General features: G+C 47.1%; 1 protein-coding gene across 3 annotated transcripts in view; it reads right to left on the bottom strand.

Annotated features, from left to right (window-relative positions):
* LOC144786032 (lysosomal alpha-glucosidase-like) overlaps nucleotides 1-25,064 on the bottom strand; it is an 828,834-nt gene that overhangs the window by 266,058 nt on the left and 537,712 nt on the right. For all 3 annotated transcript variants that reach the window (XM_078664954.1, XM_078664952.1, XM_078664953.1), the window contains exon 13: nucleotides 1,627-1,760. In XM_078664954.1, coding sequence (XP_078521080.1) covers nucleotides 1,627-1,760 — 134 coding nt within the window. The remainder of the gene's footprint in view (nucleotides 1-1,626; nucleotides 1,761-25,064) is intronic.

Raw genomic sequence — 25,064 nt, forward strand, 5'->3', positions numbered from 1 at the left:
TCCATCAACTACGGATCGGACAGACACAGGTAGGCCCGATTGCCTACCACGAGCTTTCCAATCGAAAGATAGTTTTAATAAGTAAATACGATACAGAAAAACAAAGTGAAAACATCCGGACCCAACACTAGATAGCAGGAATATGCGCAGCATGAGATCTACAGCTCACATACCTTGAACTTAATTTTATTATCGTTTTATTTTTCTCTGGCAGCCGATGCTGCCTACTCAAGGGGGGCCGGGCATCCTGAGTGACAGCCAGCAGGGGGAGGAGGAGTTGTTGGGCACTGGAAGTGGGCATGACGGTTTAACCAGCTGTCTTAGGCGGGCCACACCATAATGTGCACTTTGACTTCTCCAACCCAGCGTTAATGTACAGCCAGGTGGAGGAATGGCAAAGGCTTCCAGTCAGTTACTGAGCGCCTATACAGGCTGCTCAGACCAATCCTGACACTGCTCTCATGCGGAGAGCAGCATTCTGGATTGCGTGGGAGTGGCCCATGGACATCCTCATATATCTTCACTGAGGAAGCTGGCAGCAGCAGCGTGAGGTAAGTATGTTTTATTAGTATCTTCCCCCTGCACTGCCCCACCAGTTTATTTGGCAGCAGCCCCCCCTGCGATTAGTGACCCATGATTCTACTTGCAGTTTTGTATTATTGGTTGAATCACTGTTTATAGTCTATTTTTCCCATTTGGTAAGCTTTGTTGATCTTTTAGGTTATTTCTGTTTGTGGGCTGCATAGCTGCATATATCAGCCAGTAGGGCTTCCTGGTGCCTGTGAAGTGGGTTGTACTGGCCTGTCTCGGGCATATTGGAAGAGCTAGGTTTTCGATTTCTTCTGGAATTCAAGAATGGAGCTGGTGTCTCTGATGTGGTGAGGGAGTTCATTCCAGGCTTTGGGGGGCTATCGCCAAAAAAGTCAGACGTCCCGCTCTGACCAAGGCGGATGTGAGTGACATTATCAAGGAATAGATTAGCCGAGAGAAGGTTCCTGTCCAGGGTCTAAAACAGGATGCAGCTGATGAGGTAGGCTGGGGCTTGGTTGTGTCGTGCTTTATAGGTGTTTGTGAGCAGTTTCAAAAGGGAGCACTTGTGGATATGGAGCCAGTGGAGGTCTTTGAGGTGTTTGGATGTTTGAGTGTATTGTGGTGGTACTTTGAGTGCGAGTATTGGTGCTGTATAACTTGGAACCTGTTGGTGAGTTGGGCAGTGGTGCCAAAGTGGAAGGTGTTGCCATGCCTGTGCTTTAGTTTCAGCATTGCTACTCTGCTTTTCTTGAGGATACACTTTACACATCCTTTCCCCCCAGTTATTCCCTGTGGAATAGAACTTTAACATATAATGTATCACAATGCATTTCTTCTCCTTGCCTTGAGGTTAACAAGTAATGTTCACATTCTATAAGGTTTTAGTAACTTATCTGAATCTGAAACATGCCACATTCAAAAAGGTAAAGCCTGCACTTCTTGCTTAAGCACAAGATTCAAGTTTCAAAATGATTGTATAAGTCGGAGGAAATGTTTCTTTTCTTGTAAGGGAAATAAAATCACTTTAAAGCTCTCTGAACACAAGCAGCATGGTAATTGATTTCTGTATTCTTTGAGAACTAGATTCCATCTTACCAGGAATAGACCAATACATGTCCTTCCATTGGCTCCTGTTATCCCCCAGCCAGTGTCCAGAGTACTTTCCCTGGCTGGGGAAAGTGGAACGAGAGATCACAAAAGGGCGTTTCTTTCGGAGTTTGATCAAAGCACTGTAATAAAAAGATGGTTTCCTGATGAAAACACTGAAAATCATGGCTCAGTGATAGATACGACAATACATTTTGTACATGGTACAGAAGTCCCCGCTTGAGGTAAACTTCAAATCGGCTTGGTGGTTTACACCAAGTGTGTGGAAAATATTTGCAAACAAGGTACAATTATGAAACACATTTACAAAGAAATGGGTTAGAAAAGTAATTTATTTAGGATGACAAATTAACTAAGCACACTGCCCTAAAAAAAAAATCCTAATTACATTTATTGCGAATTAACAAGTCCAGTGTCTTTTTATGGGATACCTTGAATTTCATTCTTGTAGAGTAACACATAGGGTTCTTGCTAAGACCAAAATGACGAGGAAAGTCATTTAGAAACAAATATTGGCTGCTAATCTTGAATTTGAATTTAAAATTATTTGTAAAGCGCGCTTTCACCAGCGGTTTCATGGCGCTGCAACAAACCTCAAAGAAGGGGAAGGTGCGAGAGGGTGAGGCACGGGGGAGAGAGTGGCGAGAGGCTAATTAAAAAGCTTTGGTGAATAGGTGGGTCTTAAGCTTTTTCCGAAATTGAAGGTAAAGGGGGGTGGACCTCAGCTCTAAAGGCAAGGAATTCCATAGAGTAGGTGCGAGGAACGAGAACTTAGATCCTCCCCATTTCTTCCTACGGAAGCGGGGAACTGTCAGAAGAGCTTGTGAAGCTGAACGTAGTGCTCTAGTAGGAACGTAGGGGGCTAGTTCTGATATGATGAAGGCCGGGGCCGTGCCCAGTCGTGCTTGACAGGTGATGGAAGCAAGCTTAAACTGGACACGTTCACGCACAGGAAGCCAGTGCAGTGATTTGAGAAGGGGCGTTACATGATGGAATTTTGGGAGATTAAAAACTAGCCGTGCCGCCTGGTTCTGTATAAATTGCAAACGCCTTAAGCTATAAGCAGGGAGGCCTGCATATAGGGCGTTGCCATATTCCAGGCGGGAGATAACCATTGCCAAGATGATCATTTTCAGGGCATCAAAGGAAAAAAAGCGGGATACCTTGCGAATGGTGCGAAGTGACAAGAAGGAAGAGGACACCACCGCGCTAACCTGGGAGTGAAGGGTGAGGTCAGTGTTGAGTTTAATGCCTAAGGTTTTAACTGAGGTGGATGGGATGGGGGGGGAGCCAAGGGAAAGGGGCCAGAAAAGTGTGGACCAGGGACTGGATGAACCACCCGTCAGCATCAACTCAGTCTTGTCTGGGTTGAGTTTCAGATGATTGTGGCTCATCCAGTCCCGGATAAAAATCATAATAGACTGGAAGTTGAGGATGGAAGCAGGGGAGGAGGATAGATTGAACACAAGTTGGAGGTCTTATGGCTTTTCATATACGGGTTTTGTTTTGTCACGTTTTTGTAAACTTTTATTGTTGGAGATCTTCAGGGCTCCGGCCAAAAAACACAAAAATAACCTGGCTAAAAGCAAAAAATATTTTCTTTTGGTTTCAAAAAGCACACATTTTCATAGCAGTTTGAGGGACTGCAGAGAGTTACTTTTGTATGTGAATGTGCTCTTTGTTAATGAACAGAATGCCATCACTCATGAAGTGGGCTGATCCACACCTCTAGTTGTATGCTGTAGAAAATCATAGGATATAGAGAAAACAATGGTTCATCAAGGACTCATTTCTTAGAAATAACGAATCGTTTGCTGTACTTTGTTCCTGTTGCCGCTGGGAGGTTAAACTTACTACTTGCGGAACCCGCTTCGCGGGTCTCGCTGCGCTGTTGCCGCCACCGGAGCCCAGGAGTCACAGGAGCTAGCTGGGCGTGAGAGCGAGAGACAGGGCTGCGAGCGAAGGAACCGGGACTCGCTTTCCCAGGAGTCCCGGCAATCCTCCGGCCTGTCACCTGGCCCGCTCTCCCTGACCGCCCCGCCCAGCTCACCTATTTAAAATCCCCGCCCTCCATTGACATTGGGGTCGTTTGCTGTACTTTGTTCCTGTTGCCGCTGGGAGGTTAAACTTACTACTTGCGGAACCCGCTCCACGGGTCCCGCTGCGCTGTTGCCGCCACCGGAGCCCAGGAGTCACAGGAGCTAGCTGGGCGTGAGAGCGAGAGACAGGGCTGCGAGCGAAGGAACCGGGACTCGCTTTCCCAGGAGTCCCGGCAATCCTCCGGCCTGTCACCTGGCCCGCTCTCCCTGACCGCCCCGCCCAGCTCACCTATTTAAAATCCCCGCCCTCCATTGACATTGGGGTCGTTTGCTGTACTTTGTTCCTGTTGCCGCTGGGAGGTTAAACTTACTACTTGCGGAACCCGCTCCGCGGGTCCCGCTGCGCTGTTGCCGCCACCGGAGCCCAGGAGTCACAGGAGCTAGCTGGGCGTGAGAGCGAGAGACAGGGCTGCGAGCGAAGGAACCGGGACTCGCTTTCCCAGGAGTCCCGGCAATCCTCCGGCCTGTCACCTGGCCCGCTCTCCCTGACCGCCCCGCCCAGCTCACCTATTTAAAATCCCCGCCCTCCATTGACATTGGGGTCGTTTGCTGTACTTTGTTCCTGTTGCCGCTGGGAGGTTAAACTTACTACTTGCGGAACCCGCTCCGCGGGTCCCGCTGCGCTGTTGCCGCCACCGGAGCCCAGGAGTCACAGGAGCTAGCTGGGCGTGAGAGCGAGAGACAGGGCTGCGAGCGAAGGAACCGGGACTCGCTTTCCCAGGAGTCCCGGCAATCCTCCGGCCTGTCACCTGGCCCGCTCTCCCTGACCGCCCCGCCCAGCTCACCTATTTAAAATCCCCGCCCTCCATTGACATTGGGGTCGTTTGCTGTACTTTGTTCCTGTTGCCGCTGGGAGGTTAAACTTACTACTTGCGGAACCCGCTCCGCGGGTCCCGCTGCGCTGTTGCCGCCACCGGAGCCCAGGAGTCACAGGAGCTAGCTGGGCGTGAGAGCGAGAGACAGGGCTGCGAGCGAAGGAACCGGGACTCGCTTTCCCAGGAGTCCCGGCAATCCTCCGGCCTGTCACCTGGCCCGCTCTCCCTGACCGCCCCGCCCAGCTCACCTATTTAAAATCCCCGCCCTCCATTGACATTGGGGTCGTTTGCTGTACTTTGTTCCTGTTGCCGCTGGGAGGTTAAACTTACTACTTGCGGAACCCGCTCCGTGGGTCCCGCTGCGCTGTTGCCGCCACCGGAGCCCAGGAGTCACAGGAGCTAGCTGGGCGTGAGAGCGAGAGACAGGGCTGCGAGCGAAGGAACCGGGACTCGCTTTCCCAGGAGTCCCGGCAATCCTCCGGCCTGTCACCTGGCCCGCTCTCCCTGACCGCCCCGCCCAGCTCATTCCAGTCTCAGGCCCATATAAGCCATCGAATCACGCTGCGCGGGAGCGCGCGGGAGCGCCCGGGGCGAAGCCCGGGCAAAGGGCGGGCCCTCTGAGGCCCTCGTAGGCCAGAGTAGGCCGGGCTGGGCCCATTCTCTAAAATTTACTTCGTGGGCTCGTGTTACAGGTTAGTTCATGGCTACCCTACCTGAGGGGGGGTCACCTGGGAAGAAGGGCAAACTTCGCAATGGGTCACTAGACAATTACTTCCCCAAAGTACTGTCTGAGGGGGAGAAGGAATTGACCATGGCTGAACGCAGGGTTGAGCGGCGGCGTTCAATCGAAAGTTTGAAAAACAGATCCTTTATTGACTCTGCGCCTGCTTCTTTGTTCACTGAGGGGGACTTAATTGACCTTGGGAGTGAAACCGTTAGTCAAGAAGGCTTCCCACTTTTACTGCGTGACTGCTCCTCTTCCCCTGGTATGTCCCTTGTTCCTATCGTGATTGACTCCTCTTCCCAGATTCCATGCCACACTGCTGTTCCCCCGAAGCTTAAAACAATGAAATCGAAGCAACTAGTGGTTGCACAGATACACGGTCCACCACCAAATAAAAAAAGGAGGAAAACAAGGGTGGGACAAGGCAAAGTTAAAATTTCCCATCTAGACTTTGGCAAAGGCCCTAAACTACCCTCACCACATGTAAGGGCTACCATGGTAGTCGCAACTACAGTAACACCTGAGGCATCACCATTGGTGGTTACTCCGCTTGTTGATGTCCCCAATATAGCAGTATTAGATAACAGTCAGGGGCCCTTATCTACAAACACATTGACCCCTTCTCCATCTGTAGGGGATTTCGAACTTTTACTGAGGTCTCTGCTGCTACCCGTAATTGAGAGTCTTAGGAAAGTCGAAAATAGATTGACCTTAGTAGAGGCTGCCATAAATAGTATGGCCACGGTGTCCAAGGCCCAGGGGAGTGGGGGAATACAACCAACACCTTGTACCGGGGTTTCGTCTATCCAGATTGTAAAATCCCCAGTAGCTACCCCCTCTGCTCCACTCCAGCTGTCTAAACAGTCGTCTCAGCATCAGGGAAATGTGGTGTCTGCTATTCATAAAGAAAACCCCACAAAGAACCCGAATATTTCTGTATCTGGGACAGAAGGTGGCCCTCAAAGGCCAACGACAAAGGCTCCCCCAGTTAACAGAAGTGAGAGACAGGGGGAAGGGGGGCGCACCAGAGGTCCCTTAACTAGGGTACCACAAGTGGAAATTCCACCTCAGGCGGTGCCCTATGTAGTAGTCATGACCGGGGTTCCCCCATTAGCAGACAATAAGAAGGAAGGTTACGTCCAATTGAAAAATAAAATAATTCATTGGTTGAGGACATTCAGGCCCATAGCCCCAAATGTGGATGGAGATATTGTACATGTCAGACGGATCCCTTGGTTGGGTAACATAAGGAAAGATATTAAAGGGGATCTAGTGGTGGTCAATTTTAGAGATCCTCGGGCAGTAGACTACATTTTAAACTGGTCATATGTAGGAGGAGGAAACTCTATTACACCTAGGCCCTTAACCTATTTTTACCCGAGGCCGGTTCCTCACCCCCCCAAACATTGGGAAGAGTCTTATGCCCCATGGCCCAAGCAGTTTGGTTACAATAGTACTTATCAGGTAATTGGCCAGCATCAGTTTCAGCCTAATGGTCAGTCTGGTTGGTCCACGATTCCACAGAGACATCACCTAAGTCACAATAGTGCAATGGAGCATCTTAGACCCTTCACCCCCTTAGATACCTTCAATAGGTTTTCGCAGCTTACTGGCATGGAGGACTGCGATTGATGTTTACAGCCTAAGGAGGAGGGATGCGGTCGACAAGGAGTGGATCCCCAGCAAGGAGGAATTATTTGTGACAATGCCCAGGAGGTAACCACAGATGTCTCTAATGTCATCCACTCGAATATGCCTCTTTTTGCTGCCCCGGGTATGTCTAGTGCTGTTGATTGTTCTGAACCTGACAGGCAATCTTGTAGTGTGAGTATTAGCCACCAATCTAGTTGTGTGGGATTGGAGCTGGGGGGGGTGACCACGGATGGGTCCTCTTTAGCGCACAAGGGTCCTAGGGTAATAAACCTGATTTCCTGGAATGTAGCTGGGCTAAAAAGGAAGTTAGACATTCCTGAATGGCATGCTTCCTCGAGAAGTTCGATGTCTGCCTGTTTCAGGAAACTTGGTGCCTGTTACCAATTGATAAATCTGGCTATACTACCTTCTTTTCCCCAGCGATAAGTAGAGGAAAGGGTAGACCAGCAGGAGGTCTTTTAGTTTGGTTAAGAATTGACCTAGATTGGGACATGGTTTCCAATGACACTCAGTGTAATGACTTAATGCACCTTTCTTCTAGGGGTCACATCGAGGGGTTTAGGCTTGAACTTTTTAATGTGTACGCTAGAGGGGCTGCGGGGGATAACACTTCCGCAACCATATTGAGCCTTGATTCTGCTCTAGCTAATTGCCCTCCCTCAGCCAGAATTATGGCGGGTGGCGATTTTAATTGTACGTTCGAACCCCTTCTTGGTGATGATCCACTAGGTACTGAGGAGGACGACTCCAGGTGGTCTATCCCCCCCTTGACGGTACCCCCCATTCGGAAATGGTCTGCTAGGGCAATCCAACTGAATGCCCTTACTAGGGAGCACAAATTAAGAGCCCTTAATGGCAGGACCCGGTCTGATATATCAGGCGCAATGACTTTTAACAGGCTATCGGCCCCGTCCAGAATTGACTACATTTTAATGAGCGTTAGTATGTGGCTTGACCTCATTGATATGGAGGTGGTACCCACCCAGGATAGCGACCATAACCTGCTTTGTTGCAATTTTAAATGGGGCAAAATTAAAGAGAAAGGGTTGAGTGCGCCGTTGAAACTAACCAAAGAGATCATCCCTTACGAAAATAATCGTAGATTGAAGTGGGATAAGGCTCAGTTAAATGTAGACCAACTAGGGACCATTAAATCTACCATCGAAGACCTGTACAGGGACTTGGAGGCAATGGATCGGGTGGTTGCTAGCTCTCCGTGCCCTTCCTCAAAACTCGATTCTGCATACAAATGCACGATAGACCAAGTGAGTCTTTATTTCACCTCTAAAGGGAAAACCCCTAGACTAAATAGGACCCCCCCCATTTCCAGCAATCCATGGTATTCAGCGGACTGCAAGGGGAAGAGGAAAAGTTTGTCAGTTGCCTTGCTCGCAAGGAATCCTACTCTGGTTAGAGCGGCCAGGAGGGAGTACTTGAGAGCAATTGCACTGGCAAAGCGCGATTGGGAGGAGGAGCACTGGAGGGAAATAACAGACGCCGTCAGCAGGAGGGATTCGACGTTATTTTGGGATTTAATCAATAGAGCTAGGCAGGGTAAAACACAGCCTTTAGCAACCCATATAACCAGCCTGCAATGGTTCAATCACTTCTCATCTCTGTATGGCGGCAGTGAAGATACAACTGACCCCTTGGTTGCTTGTGGGGAGGGAAGGGATCCTGGCGGGGAGACTGAGTGCTTATTTACGGCCTCTGAAGTAGTGGCAGCAATTAAACATTTGACCCCTAAAAAGGCAGCTGGGCCGGATGGGATCCCTGGGGACCTCTTGATCGCTGAACCCCTAGCCTGGGCAAATCTAATAGCCACCATAATGAATTTGTTAGTAAAGGGACACCCCGTGCCAGATTCATGGAAGGGTGCCGAGGTGGTCACAGTGTACAAGAAGGGGGCAAGAGACGACCCTGCCAACTACAGACCGATTAGTCTGATAGACATAATCCAGAAAGTGGTTGGCAGGGTCATTATCGCCAGGGTGGGCGACTGGATGGAGGAGGAATGTATTCTCTCTCATCTGCAGGCCGGATTTCGCCAGAGGGTGGGCACGATGGACCAGGTCTTTCGGCTGTTTGGGATCTATTGGAAGGCAGTTACCATCAAGAAGGGCAGCCTATATATGGCCTTCATAGATCTCAAGACGGCCTTTGACCTGGTCCCCCGTGCTAAACTGTGGGAGATTCTGAAAAGTATGGGCTTTCCGGGCTCACTCTTGAGATTAATTGTAAGACTCCATGAGGGGACATACGCTAGGATCAGATGGGGTACACAGGGCCAACTGACAGACAGGGTACCTGTGAGGAGTGGAGTCCGTCAAGGGTGTGTCATGGCTCCGACTCTCTTCTCCTTGTTTGTGAATGGAGTGGTGGACCACCTGAGAGGAGAAGAGACGGATGCCCCAACCCTGGCGGGGGAAAAGATTCAGACTCTGCTCTTTGCTGACGACACCTTACTGATAGCTAAATCCCCGATAGGCCTGCAAAAACTTCTGCAGCGATTCACCTCTTTTTGTACAGAGAGAGGCCTAACCATCAATACCACCAAAACCAAACTGATGGCCTTTTCGCCCGCCAAAAATTTAAAAAATAATTTTCTGCTTAATGGGATGCCCTTGGAGTTGGTCGAGGCATTCGACTATTTAGGGGTCCGGATAAATAGCCGAATGACCTGGAAGGATCACTTGGCCAAAATGCTATTGGGCCACAAAAGAGTGTCGGGGGTGACCTTACGAGAGTACCGGGCATCAACTAGTAAACCAGTGTCCCCGGTAATGGCCATCTACGATGGCCAGATACTCCCGGCTGCATTGTACGGCTCCGAATTATGGGGGTTCGACAATGTTAATGAGCTAACCTCAGCAGAAAATAAGTTTTTTAGAGATGTGGTGGCCCTCCCTGTTTCCACCCCGCTGATCCCCCTGCGGTTAGACCTTGGTAGACGTGCCTTAAAGGATATAGTGAGGCTGCGCCCACTGCTCTTTTGGGTCCGCCTGAGAAGGACTAAGGAGCTGGCCAAATACGCCGAAGGTCTGGACGAGCCAATTTTACTAGATTCTGGGTTCAAAATTGGCTGGTTGAAAAATCTGAGGCTATTAGTCTCCCAATTGGGTTTGAGAGATGTATGGGAGTCTCAAGCGCCCCCGCCCAAAATGGTGATCAAGAAACTATATTGGGATTGGGTTCAGGCCGAAGCATCACGCAGTATAACAGGGGGTTCACTTACAGAGTATTTTCTTGAGTGTAAGTGGGTAAGGAAACTTGAACCCTTTCTTGACTTGATAACCAAGCCGCTAGACAGGGCCCTCTATTTAAAACTAAGGTACGGCACCCTCCCGGTACACGAATTTACTTCAAAATGGTCCAATCAGGACGGCCCCTCACGATCTTGTCCCGGCTGTGCGGCCCCTAAAGAGTCCGTGGCCCATCTTCTTTTTGCCTGCCCCGCGTATAAAGTGGCTCGGAAAAACTGGCTGAAACCAGTTTGTAAAGGACTGGGGATGAGGTGCCATCGCTCGGCCCTACGAGTGATTACAACGGATCTATCATCTACCCCATTGATATGCGGGGTGGCAAAGTTTTTAAGTAGTGCCTGGATTACTAGATCAAGATCCCTGGGAAAGATTGCAAGGCCACTATCTACCCAGAGTGGAGCTATTTGAAGCCGCCTACTCTGAGTGCCCGGAGTATTGTTGCTCGTGGTCTTATTAATTGTGATAGTGTTCAGTCGTATTTTAATTATGGTTAACCCGTGTTGTTGCTAGTACATCTTGATGAAATGTATTTTAAAATGTATATTGTTGTCTTTTATGGTGATCAATTTTACCGAATAAAGATTTATACTACTAAAAAGAAATAACGAATGAATGAACTCAATTATCAATACACAATGTAAAAGAAATAAAGTAGCCAAAACAATGGTTTTTAATGTGCACATAAACCAAAATAAATGGCACATATGGTGCTCAGAGACACTGTGATCATACAGTGTAAACAGTGAGGGTGAATACTGGTGTGCGTATATATCATACTCCACAGAAATGAGGAGGAAGAAAAGGCCAAGGGTTGATGTATAGTTTTTAACTTTCTTTGGTAAATAGACCAATAGAGGGTACACACCTGCGTTTTACTAGGCCCACCATTGGAACTTTTTTATAAAAACCCTCTACAACCCTATATTGTCTTAAAAATCCTTTATCTTTAGAGAGCTAACGCACTTTATGATTTTAAACAGATTATCATCATGTATTAGTGGACCTTGTAAACAACTTGAAGATACTAGTGTCTCCATTTTTATAGTTTAGTACTGTAGAGCTGCAGGTCATATGACCCCCTGTTTTTATGGCATAATTGTGTTTATTTTAATGACAGTATTTATTAATGAAGGGCTAAACTACTATGCTATTGAATTACTGTTTTCTTTTTTATGTACTGTTTTATGAATGAAATTCTGAGTAAACATTTGCCTTTGAGCAAGGATTATACCCTGCTAACCATAATAACACAATGTAGAATACTCCTAGGCAGCTGTCGGAGGTGATAATTGTAGGTCAGAGACGTGTGGGCCCAATTGCATTGACAAAATCCCTCTCCCGACGCACCCATGGGTGGCATGTTTCTTCTGAGGGCCCCTTGTCACACTGACTCCATGTGTTGTGACAGTGTGGGCTACTACCCTATGGAAAGGAGAGCTCTTAGAGTTTTAAAATGTTAGGAGGGGGTCCTCTATAACTTCGACCTATTATATCTAGTTAATATCTTGAAAAATTCTATCCATCTTACTACTGGGTTATTTTCAGGTAGCCAATGCCCCATCTGGAGGTTGAGTTAAGAATAGTTTTCTCCTAAATCTTTGTCTTTGTGTGCTGTGCACCCCCTACCTTCACCACTTACACTATGTGGTATACAACAGAGTCCAAGCCCAACCATTGGTCCAAGGGAATCCTAACTTAAGTCACTGTTTTTATGTTATGTATTGTAACGTGTTTTGTTTCTAGACTAACAAAAGGTACAGAACCAGTGGTTTCCTCTGAAGGTTCTTCTATTATTGGTTATAAACCCCTTTACTTTTAATTTACTACAACATTATGAGTCCTATGAGCAGATGGAGGTATGGTTCTGAAGAATAGCTTCACACACTTTTTTGAGGGTATATCCTAAACAGAAATGTCATAAGGAGCCCTATAATGAAGCATGCTACCCTTGGGTTGATAAGATCTTTTGTGCGATAATGCAATTGGACCCACATATCTCAGACATACATTTTGATCCCTGATAGCTGAATAGGAGTATTCGTTTTTATGTTATTGGTGTGTATATGCAAAAGAAGCCTCTTTGAAAGCAACATATGATCTGGGTACATAAATATACATAGAACAAGCAGTTTGTTTAGGATGGTGCCTATGTTTCAACCTTGTGTATAAAAATATCCAGGGGAGGAAAGTGAGTGGCCTCACTCTTTTTCCCACCCTGGGCAGTGACAGTCACAATGCAAGGTTTCCGAATGCTATATGTTTTGAGCAGTTGTTTCAGAAACCAAGGGTTACTAAGAACCCCTTCTGCTTACTAGAATGTGGATTGTCACTTTGATCCTGAATTTTATTGCGTCCAATGACATAATTCCTGGAACTACCACTAATATTAAGGGGCCCATTACTGTCTTGTCCAGATGAATATATTGTAACGACACAGGAGGGCACAATGTCAACACTAAGGCAAACAGGCTGTTCTTTATTTAAATACAGGAGAGACAAAGTGGTGTACTTATATTTAGGTACCCATAGCATCCATTGTTTTCAAAGTTGTATGCTTTTGTATGTACAGCCAGAATTCACCATCACTGTTGACATTGTTACACTGAACACCTTATATGCATTTCCTTTGATTTACACGAGCATTAAAATGTCATTGTTTCGGCTAGTTGATCTTTGTTCGAGGAACTGTTTTGGTAAACTGGGTTACCATGAGCACTTTCATTATTACTAAGAAATGAGTCCTCAGTGAACCATTGTTTCTCTATTTCTATAAGCCCATCAGTTACTGAGCAGTGATTATGATCTGTACTTGCGCAATGTTAGAACGCCAGGATACACTTAGGCCCCAACTACACTACAAGCGGTAAATTCAGACGTGTGTGGTACTCCTGTAACTGCACAGATTGGATTTTCAACGTTTGTGGTAAGCATTGAACCCCTCACAAATTTCAGCAGGTTGAAGCTACCACAATTTACCAGGCGAAACATTCCTGGTATAGAAGGGGACATCCAGATGTCAGTCCTGGAAGCACCATAAATCAGCACGTTATGTCACAATTTTAAGGCAATAATTGTAATTGGTGCTACTTATCGTACCGGGGAAAGTCCGATCAGTGTTTTGCAGTCAACATCGAAGCTAGGGAACCGGGTTAGAGTCTCTGCAAAGACGCACAACATCCTGTGATTCTGGGCAAATCGTGTAAACTCCCCTTGCCTAACAAACAAGCATTTACAATGCAATGGTCTCGGCATTGTTTAAATTAGAGCCATTGGCATTGCTTATGACATTTTTATTTATGTTTTTGTTTTGAAAACATAAATAAATGACATTGTCATGCCGAACCCTAGAAAGTAAAGGAACTGTGGAAGAAGGCGATTACGTGAGTTGCCCAGGATCACACCGTTAAATTAAATGAGCAAGCTGTGATATGAACTGGCAGTCGGTACATTAACCACTCGACCATCTATCCTTTCAGAGTAGACGTTAATTATATGCCCATATGTATAATGTAACCACTTTAGGGTAATAGCAATTTGGTAACTCACATTTGAGCACATTAAAAAAATAACTCTTACTGCCCCCGGAATTCCGCCGCGGCCGCACCGGAAATCAGGCAAGGTCACCTGTGACGGGGGCGGGGCCGCGTCCGGACCGGAAGAGGAGGCAGGCGGAGGAAATGCGTCTCGCGGCCCGGGGCTCCTGTGAGCGTTGGAGAGCCCCGGGGCCGACAACAGGAGGTTGCGCAAGTGTTGTGGGGCTCCCTTGACCAAGAGGGAGCCCCGGGAAAGGAGCTGCCAAGGGCCGCAGCGTCAACTCTGCGGAGGGGGCACGAGGCACATGCCCGCTGCCTGCCCCCTGCCGCGTGCTGAGTCCCCCAGATTGCCACAGTAAGTTTAAAGGGGGGGGCGGTGCACTCGTGTGTGTGTGTGTGCGCGCGTGTGTGTATGCGTGGGGGGGTTCTGTATGTATGTGCGTGCGTGTGCGCTTGTGTGTGTGTGTGTGTGTGTGTTTCTGTGTATGCGCATGCGTGTGTTGTGTGGGAGCTTCGCGCAGCGTTCGTACTTGTGCGCGTGCCAGTTTCTAATCGCCTGCGCGCGGCCAGGATTGTCTCCTGGAAAGCAGACACGGCGACAATAGTTCTCAGCGAGAACGCGCTTCCGCGCGCTTAGCCGAGACCTAAAAAGAATGTGTCCTCATGTAACGAAACTGGTGCTATGTAAAGCACTCTGATACCCAATATCTTTGGGTCTAGTTCGCGCTATATAGAACTTAAAACAATTCCGAATGTATCTAGTTAGTGGACCAGTGCTACATTTTTGATGGAATACAAAACCAAGCTCAGTTTGAGATGACCACTGTCATACCAAGGATGGCCACAGCAATGCCAGGAACAGCCACATCCAGTAAGGGTAACCAATATGCCAAGCTGGATCATCATAATGCTACGGCTGCAAACAATAAGATGATGAGCACACCACGCTAGTGCGAAACTAAAGTTTTGCCACAAGCACCACCCACTGTGCTCGAGTTCCTCACCATTCTGCAAACAAAGCACTTCCCAGATATCAAGGAGGCTGCCGCCCAGACATCATTCACCCAAACATGCGCACACACACGCGTGCATGCATGCATGCATGAATAGACTTATTTGCTTAACTGAAACTATCCTCTCCTCATCTTCTCAATGCTTCATCATCAAATTAAAGCATCACTGCACAGCTGCCCAGTCACAGCAAGGGAAAGGGCTCCCAGCTGCTCATACCAAGCACAAGGAATGTTGCCAGATCTCTCCTGGAGAGAAGGAAGGGAGCTGCAAAGTGTAACTCTGACTACAGAGTATCCGAGAGATTTTAGCAACAGCATCATCAAGGGTGACAAGGGCCCCAGGGACATCTGGTGCACATTCCAGTAAGAGAGCGCACAACAGCAAGGACAAGGAATGGCGCATGCAGAAAAGAATACTGCATACTCTTTCCCACTAATGTCTCAATGGATGAATTTCTGTGAAGCTCATCCAATGAGAGGAGGAGTAGGAGCCCAGCTGCCAGCACCACGCTGGTCTGGCAGCTGGGCTAGGCTTCTACCACAGCTCAGAGTTAGACTCATTCACCCAAATTCTGGACTAGAAAACTGCAGGTTTTAGAAGGGCAATCCAGGACAGATGTGAATGCACACAAACATGCAATCCGAGTGTGTGCACAACAAAGGACACACCACACTAAGACACAATATGAGTTTTTTCAATGTTCTTCTGCATCTCTACTCGCAAACTTAGCAGTGGTGGCAGAGCAGTTGGCCCTGCTGGATGATCTACCAATGATCCCTTGGCTTCTACATTCATTCTAATGTAAATTGCAGATTTGAGTGGTCATATAAATACACAGAGTTTTCTATCAAGTGAAAACAATAAAAACCACCCTCCCAACTACTTATTCACATCTATACCATTTGACATGCTCTACCATAGTTACAATGGCAATGCATGTTCAATGGTGTTCAAGCGTTTATTGCCTATTGACAATCCACAGGTACTCGACCACATCATCCATTCCTTAAAGATTTGCATTGACACTACCTACCAGCCTGCATTGAGTGTAAAACCTACTGCATAATTTACAGTGTGTTCAACATCAGTAAAATAAACAATCTACTCAACAAGCTTGCAAACAGAAGTGGTCATACAGAAACCTGCATCTTTAATATCCCCTAAACTGAAACCTAGAAAGTCAATAAGGAAAAAGCTTAAGAAAAGGAATGCTACATAACTAAACTATGGAATTACCTCCCCATAAAATAAAATCAGTCCCATCCATCATCATCCCCTGTTAAAAAGAATCCATGAACATTCCAGTTTCAGCAACTTGTAGGAAACGATGAAAAATGGTCTGCCCCTCACCAGGCACTTTTTAGGTCTCGTGGCGTTAACGGCGCAAAAGCGCGGTCTCGCCAGAGACCTATAGTGAGCGACTCAGCTTTCCAGGAGACAGGAGCTGGCCACGCGCATCTTCCAAAAGGCGATCGGAGCGGGCCGCGCGCAAACGCGCACGCTGTGGCCATCTCCTGTCTCCTGGGAAGCTCCGACACACACACAGCCACACATCCCCCTGCACGCGTGCGCAAACACAGAGACACACACACGAGCGCACATACACGCACGAACACATACAGACACCCCTCCCCGCCGCTGCACACATACACACACACACACACACACACAAGCGCACCGAGCAGGTTCTCCCTGAGGGGGCTGTCGTACGCTGAGCAGTGCGGGGGCCGAGGCGCCTTTGACCTGAGCAGTGGCGCGCCCTGATCCACCGGGATACTGCAGCGCTCCGTGACCTGTGGCTGCCCTGAGAACTCCCTGGACTGGTGCCGCGGGGACGCCCATGCCGATGTGAAGGCTGAGAGTGCAATGAGCTACTCGGTGGCTGGTGCGGAGGTTCCATCTGCGGCTAGTGGTTGCTGCTGACCCACATGAGCTACCAAAGGGTAGGTGTCTCAGCAAAGGGGTGACCGGCTCCCTCTCACCTGACCCGGCCTTGGTGTGGACCGTGAGTGCCGATTCAGACGGGGCGGCGTAGACGAGGCCCTAGGCATCTGAACTCCCCCCTGGCTGGTGGGCAACATCTTCTGTAGTGCGTGGTGAAGCTGGAGGAGCGCTCCGGTAGTATACTTTGTCTTCCCTTCTTGATAAAACACCTGCTAGAAGTGCTCATGCTCCTGTTTCTCCGCCACGGCGAGCCGCAAGCAGTATTCGCTCACTGAGTCGACAGGATCTATGGTCATAAGATATTCCATGGCGCAGTGTTGGGGGCAACTACACAACAGGTCGAAGGCCTAACGCCTGGGATCACATAACAGTCTCCTGCACGGGGAGGAAGGCAGCTGAGCAGAGTGGGGTCTCGAGGCCAGACAGGGACAGTGCCGGAGACGTAACAGATATTATTTCAATGTGCTGCATTGTGCTATGCTTTGATATGCTATGGTTTGGTTTGCAGTGTTATGACGTTCAATGTCATGCGGTGCCACCTAATGGTACATGTACTATGCTAACTTAAGACATCGTACGTTGTGCTCATGTCACGTCACGCCCTGCTGTGTTGTGCTGTGCTTTGTTATGATATGCTGTATATTATATTATGTAAAGCCCGATATAATATGCAGTGCTGTGCTATATTATGCTACTCTCGTTATGCTTCTCTGTTCTTCTGTGCTACTACTATGCTGTGCAAATTGTATACTACTCTAGCTAGTATTTGTGGGCTCCAAGCAATTGTACAAGACAAAGGTGTTAGTGTGTCTAGCCTGCACTTTTGGGTCTTTTCAGCCTGCTAGGAGGTAGGAATACCAGTAGTTTAGTTGCTAAATTTGTAAGCTGAGTCCCGGGTTATAACCCTAGCCTGCACATTTGATTACACTAAATTTGATGCTCTACATTTGCGCAATGGTAATATACAAAATTAACATACTTTACCCCCCCGTGCACCAGTTCCTTTATCCACAATAAATTGATAATTTTGTAAAATATTGCTATCGCTATATGAAAAATACATATGTACATGTGCATTTGCATTACAAAATAAATACAAAGATGCTGCAGTACTAAGTTGGAACTGCAATATTTGGGCTACTTAAAGTTTTAATGATCATAGCCCCGTTTACCAATGTTAACCCTAGTGACATGGCCCCGACCTGCGTTTATCCACATTTTTAAAGCTATTTATGAGTCAAAATTCGCCAGGCCCTACCAGGTAACACAGAGACAACTAGGATCCTGGGTCCTGTTAGTCAGTTGCACCGAGTTACTTGATGATGACAGTCTGTCTGACTACTTTGTAAACAGGAAGCCAAAGAACGGCGACTCTGGTGTCCCCCAATTGGCAGAGAAGTTCGTGGCTGCAGGGGAATGAGGAAGTGCAGAGGGAGGGGTGTCTGAGCCATTGTCAGGAGTTGGGTAAGCAGCAGTAGGCCCTGGTTCGAGCTCCCTGTCCCTAAGGTGTGCACGCAAACCGCAGTAGCTTCTGAGGTAATGGTTCATTACTGAGGAAACAAATACTGCCTCTTATGTGTGAAGGCACGCTTCATTAAGCCCCAGTGAAGACATTGTTAAGGCATTGTCATTTACACCACCACATCACTCGGGGACACGACTCACTTCACCCTTCCACCGACTCAATTACAATAACTTTTATTTAAGTATTAATTATTTAAAAAAATTAAAAGCCATTGTTATTTGTAATATCAATACATCTAAGTCACGTAAATACAACACATATTGCATTACAAATGCTATAGATGTCACATTTGCAAAAGTTATAACTATTGGCATTGTCATACACAATGCCAATAACTCAAACTTTAATGCTGCAAAACCTATTGCATTGTAAATGCTTGTTAAAGGTTTATAATCCACCCAGTACCTCAATTGATCTAATAATAATGATTAGCACATAGAGGATTGTAATTCTGGTTATGAGGACAATAAATTATAGCAAGTCAAACTTTACAAAATGGATGTTGAATAACTAAACCGCACATCCACTAATTCTGGCAAAATCATGTAATTTGTGACAACCCAACTTCTCTGTATCACCATTCGTATTCTTTGGTTTGCTGCACTTTAGGTCCAAATTGTGTTAACAAAAGTATAGTGGATTAATGATTCTCTGATGGTGCTGGCAGTGGAAGTCTTCGAGCAACAGGAAAATGCCTTGTGGTGGGGCTGAAGTTAAACGCAATACTACCTACCAGACATTTTCTGTTCTTAATCAAAATACGTTTTTAAACTGTGGCACTCCTTCCATGTGCCAGTAAGACACCTCTCTGCTTGAATGCCTATCTACAGTGGAAAGGAGCTGAAACATCAGCAATATCAGATAGGTAGAAGTGGTGAAAAGGAAGATTATAATGCACGCTCTTCTGTGGTCCGTATTACGAGCAGGAGGGATACCAACCAGGGAAACTACAAATTTTGCAGTGTCTCTGGACTGTAATTATCAGGTCCACGAATTCGGCACCCAATAGTTACTTGCCTGGAGACTTCATACCGGGAATCATCATCAGAGCTACGCGGGCTGCGGGCACCTGCAGAGCCCGGCTAACGCTGCCTGCATATTTCAGCACGGTGAGGCAGAAGTTTCCGCCAGCTGACGAAAAAGATGGAATATGCTACTTACCAGTATGCATCTGTTCTTGGCATGTAGGGCTGCTGACATTCATATCTTGTACATTGTTATTGTTATCTGAGGTTTGTATAGCGCCAAATCACCGTCAGGTCTCTAGGCGCTTCTGACAGATGCAGTAACAACGATTGAATCAGTGAGCAGGAAGTACAGATATAACAAACCTTGATCAAATTAAACAGAAAGCTTCCCTAAATAAGAGCGTTTTCAATGACTTCCTGAAGTGGAGAAGATTAGTTTCTTTACGGAGGGGCTCAGGTAATTTGTTCCACATCTGTGGGACTTGGACCGAAAAGGATCTCCCACCCTTGGTAGCCATTTTAAAACGCGGACAAACCAGCAATTGGGAGTCAGAGGACCTCAACGCTCGGTTAGGTTTGTAAACCTCAAGCCGTTCCTTTATGTAGGCCGGCGCATGCCCATAGATTGCCTTATGGGCAATGCATAAGCTTTTGAATTCCACCCTTTGCTTTATGGGAAGCCAATGTAGCCTGTGCAGTAGTGGGGAGGCATGGGTCTGTCTGGGTAATCTAAAAATTGGTCGCGCTGCGTCGTTCAAAAGAACCTGCAGGCGATTAATCAAACTTTTCGGCAAACCTAAGTAAAGTACGTTCCCATAATCAATCCTTGAAATTATGGTAGCCAAAACAATAGTTTGAAGCATATTTAGGGAGAGTAGGGGAGCTAGCTTGCGCAACTGCCTAATTAAGTTGGTGCAAGTTCCGACAACAGAAGATACTTGGCTAACCATTGTCAGCTCATGGTCGATCTTAATACCAAGGCTTTTAACGTTAGGACATGGTTTCGGGGTGGGGCCAAGCTCTTGAGGCCAGAACAAATCACCCCAAGGCGAGACAGCAGTTGAGACTACTAGGACCTCTGTTTTTTCGGGATTTATTTTCAACAAATTTGCCGTCATCCAGCTCACCGTAAACCTGAGTATATTATGGGCCTGAGTCTGGGCAGATGTAGTGTTGTCAATACTCAGCAACAGCTGAGTATCATCTGCATAGTTAAAAATTCTGCAGCCCATGCTTGCCAGGGACTCTATCAGTGGTTGTAAATAAAGATTAAACAGGAGTGGTGACAATGCAGAGCCCTGCGGGACTCCACACTCAAGAACGCCCACCTCAGATATACAATCCGCTAACTGAATCCTCTGGGTCCTCCCTGATAGAAAGGATTTTAGCCATTGGAATGCCAGGTCCTCTATCCCAAACGCGGCCAGTCTGTCCAAGAGCAGGGCATGGCTGACAGTATCAAATGCCGCTGAAAGATCTAAAAGTATCAGGGCACTTGGTTTTTTACTGTCAGCCATGCCTCTGAGCTCATCTAGCACCGAGAGCATTACTAACTCGGTGCTATGATGTGCACGGAATCCCGCTTGGCGCTCCTGGAGTAGATGGTGTGACTCCATGAAGGAAGACAGGGATTTTAGCATATGCTGTTCTAGTATCTTGGACAGAAAAGGCAGCTGGGATATTGGCCTATAGTTTTTCAGAATAGCCGGGTCCGCCCCGACTTTTTTTATCAGGGTCTTGACGCGTGCCTCTTTAAAGCTAGCTGGTAAAAGACCAGTGTCTAGTGAGTTATTTAAGAGGCAGATGATATGGTCCTCTAAAACATCGATTGCCGCCTAGTGTTGGGTCCGGATGATTGCACATTGTTGTCCTGGAAGAGTCTTCGAAGTATCACGAGATAGATGGCTCCTCCCCCAGACTACAGTGCGCATGGGCATCCTCTCCATCCTCAGATTGTTTTTCGCCATTGTGGCAGGGATTGAGTATGATACAGTAAGTGATGTCCATGCTAGAGATTAATTCTGAGTGCTACAGCTGCCACAGGCACCGGGGAGGAGGGAGGGCGATATGAATGTCAGCAGCCCTACATGCCAAGAACAGATGCATACTGGCAAGTAGCATATTCCGTTCGAGGCATGTGGGCTGCTGAATTCATATCTTGTGCCCTAGCGGCGGTTGCCCGTGCCAGCTGCAGCAGTCTGAAAAAGAGTTTTGAGTACAGCCTGCCCTACAGCTGCTTGATGTTTGGAGTGTACATCTAGGCAGTAGTGTTTGGTAAATGTATGTATGGTAGTCCATGTGGCTGCCTTATATAGGTCTTCTAGAGGAATGTTTCCTAGGAAAGCCATGGATGCCCCTAACTTGCATGTTGAATGCGCTCTTGGGGGAACTGTTAATGTGCGTTTAGCTTTTTGATAACAAATGTGTATGCACTTAACAATCCATCTGGCTATACCTGATTTGGAAATGGGGTTGCCTTTGTGCTGTGGTGAAAAGGAAACAAACAGTTGCTTAGTTTTTCTGAAAAGTTTTGTTCTGTCTATATAGTACAGGAGAGCTCTTTTAACTTCTAGGGTATGTAGAGCTCTTTCTGCCACGGAATCTGGATTTGGGAAGAATACTGGCAGTTCTATAGCTTGATTGATGTGAAACTGGGATACCACCTTTGGCATAAATCTAGGGTTTGTTCGCAGCACTACCATATTTGCGTGAATTTGTATGAATGGCTCCTGAATAGTTAGGGCTTGCAGCTCACTAACTCTTCTAAGTGATGTAATCGCCACCAGAAAAGCCACCTTCCACGTTAGGAATTGTATCTCACATGAGTGGAGAGGTTCAAAAGGTGGTCCCATTAGTCTGGTTAGAACCACGTTTAGGTTCCAGACAGGGGAAGGTGGGTGTCTTGGAGGAATGATTCGTTTGAGTCCCTCTAGGAAAGCTTTAATAGCAGGTACTCTGAAGAGTGAAAGGTGCTGCCTGTTCTGAAGATAAGCTGCCACTGCAGCTAAATGTATACGTATGGAACTGTAAGCCAGGTTGCATCTGTGTAAATGTAACAGGCAACCTATGATGTTTTGAGTAGATGCATCCAGCGGATTTATGTCATTATTGTTACAATGATGACAAATCGTTTCCATTTTGCCGCATAGCATGCTCTGGTTGTAGGTCGTCTTGCCTCCTTGATAATATTCATGCAGTCAGGAAGCAAGTTCAGGTAACCAAACTCTATGACTTCAGGAGCCAGATCGCAAGGTTCAACTGTTGCGGATCTGGGTGCTGAATGTCTCCATGGCTCTGTGTTAAAAGGCTGGGTGTTAATCGCAGCCTTTGATGAGGCACCACGGAAAGTTCTAGGAACGTGGTGTACCACGGTTGCCTCGCCCACGTTGGAGCAACTAGGATGAGGGTCATTGAGTGTTGTCGTAGTTTGCGTGCCACTAGTGGTATGAGCGGGGCTGGTGGAAAAGCGTACGCAAATAAGCCTGACCAGTTCATCCATATCGCATTGCCCTGAGACTGCGGGTGTGGAAACCTGGCGGCGAAGCTTTGGCATTTTGCGTTTTCCCTTGTGGCGAACAGGTCTATCTCTGGGTGACCCCACTGCTGGAAGTACGGTTGTAGCACGGAGGGATGTATCTCCCACTCGTGCATCTGGTGGCTGTGTCTGCTGAGCAGATCCGCCATCTGGTTGTCCCTGCCTGGGAGATGTTCCGCCATGAGGAATATGTTCCTCTGAATGGCCCACTTCCACATGCTTTGCGCTAGATGTGACAACTGCGGAGAGTGTGTCCCTCCCTGCTTCTGTATGTAGTACATGGCAGTCATGTTGTCCGTCCGGATCAACACGACTTTGTTGCACAAATGTACTTTGAACGCCTTCATTGCCATAAAGATTGCCATCAGTTCCAGCAGGTTGATGTGCATCCTTTTTTGCTGTGTCGTCCATAGCCCCTGCACAGTGTAATGAAGGACATGCGCTCCCCATCCTAGGAGAGATGCGTCCGTGGTCAGCACTATTTGTGGTACAGGCTCTTGGAACGGTCGTCCCCTGCAAAGGTTTTGTGGGTTCCACCAATGCAGAGAGCTGTATGCGCGACCGGTCACCAACACTAGGTCCTTCAATTGTCCCCGAGCCTGGTTCCACTGCCGTGCTAAGCATTCCTGAAGCGGACGCATGTGTAGTCTCGCGTGCGGGACTATGAAGATGCAGGAGGCCATCATGCCTATCAACTGCATAAACACCCTTGCTGTGAGCGAGCGGTGGGGTCTGAATTTGTGAATCAGTAACAGAATGCTGTTGATTCTTGCTGAGTTTGGCTGCGCTTTTGCCGCCAGAGTGTCTATTGTTGCACCCAGGTACTGTTGTACGTGGGCGGGCTGAAGATGAGACTTTGGGTAGTTTAATGAGAATCCTAGGCTGTGTAGGAGGTGAATAGTGCGGGACACGTGGCTGGCAGATTGCTGGGCTGACTTTGCTTGGATGAGTAAACAAACAAAGTGGCCGGACAGCCTATGTGGAAATATTGATACACAACCTGGTACCATGAATTACCAAGGGGGACAGACTTGTGTCTGGAATTACTTATTTATTTTATGAAAAGGTTTTTGAAAAAGATTTTTTAAGCGTCAAAAGACACAACAAAACATTCAACAAATTACATCAACAATACATTACATAAATGCACACAAAATAAATGAGATTATCAATCAATGAGATCCAAAAAAACATTTCTTGGACGGACAACTGTAATATGCCTGCAAATGAGTAGTCTATGAGGCACCAATCCTAGATATAATACAAACAAGTGGTCTAGCAATATGGTACACTGGCCTACTTGTTTAACATCTGCAAGGAAACACCAAGTACATTTATACATCAAGTGCTAGAGCAATAGGAATAACATGAAAGCCAATTCAAGATTAAACATGCATGATTTCATTCCTATTACGCCTTCCAACATTGGTATCTTGCAGGAAAAAACGTCGACGCGTTTCGAACCCAAGTGTGTTAAAGGGTTCTCATCAGGACATGGATTGGGGGGTCGTTGTCCCTACAAAATAATTCCAAACATTGTATCAGAGATAGACTAATCAGAAAATACTTCTCGCAGAGACTCAAACATATAAAAAATTGAGATACCTTAGTGACTGGGCGGTTGGAGCAATTCCCTGCAATCAAAATAAGGTATAAATCTGCATTAAAAACATGCCTCAACAGTGTCTCTATGTTAAGCGGGTGGACTGCTGCATCCACAACATACCTTAGTGAAGCGCCTAAAGAGGTCACTGGGAAGGGTGCCGGCACACGTGTTTGCTACACGATTCCGTGGTCAGAAAGAGCTGAAAAAAGCGGCGATCATGTCAGTAAACGGCTTGATTTGCGGTATGGTAAAGAAGGTTCACATTACATAAAACCATACCTTCAAGAAACGGGCATGAGTCCCACCAAAGGTGATCGAGAAAGCGGCAGCCGCCGCCTGCACTCGTGCGCTGTTAAAATGAAGAGCGAGCGTTTTAGTAAAACGTTCCGGTTCCCTTTCTCTCTAATCTAAGGGAATACGGAGATCATTGTATATAAACTTACTTCTCTCTTCTGGTTCAGGAGCATAGAGAACAGGCACCCATCCCCGAATACAGCAACCGTTAGTGGCTGAAGGGGGCGTGACCAAGAGTGTTTATCCTCGCGCACAGCGCGGTGCATCCTGGGAGATGTAGTTCCCGCAGCATTAGCAAGGACATTTAAAGAGATAAGGGAGGCATGATTGGAAAAATTAACGTGTTTATCCAGCGGCTAAGAAGATCTTTTTTCTGATCCACATAGCGATGTGGTCTTCCATCGCTACACGATCAGTAACGGGTATCAGCACAACCGGGTGGCAAACAAAATT

Source organism: Lissotriton helveticus, chromosome 10, assembly GCF_964261635.1.
Source record: "Lissotriton helveticus chromosome 10, aLisHel1.1, whole genome shotgun sequence".
Classification (NCBI taxonomy): domain Eukaryota; kingdom Metazoa; phylum Chordata; class Amphibia; order Caudata; family Salamandridae; genus Lissotriton; species Lissotriton helveticus.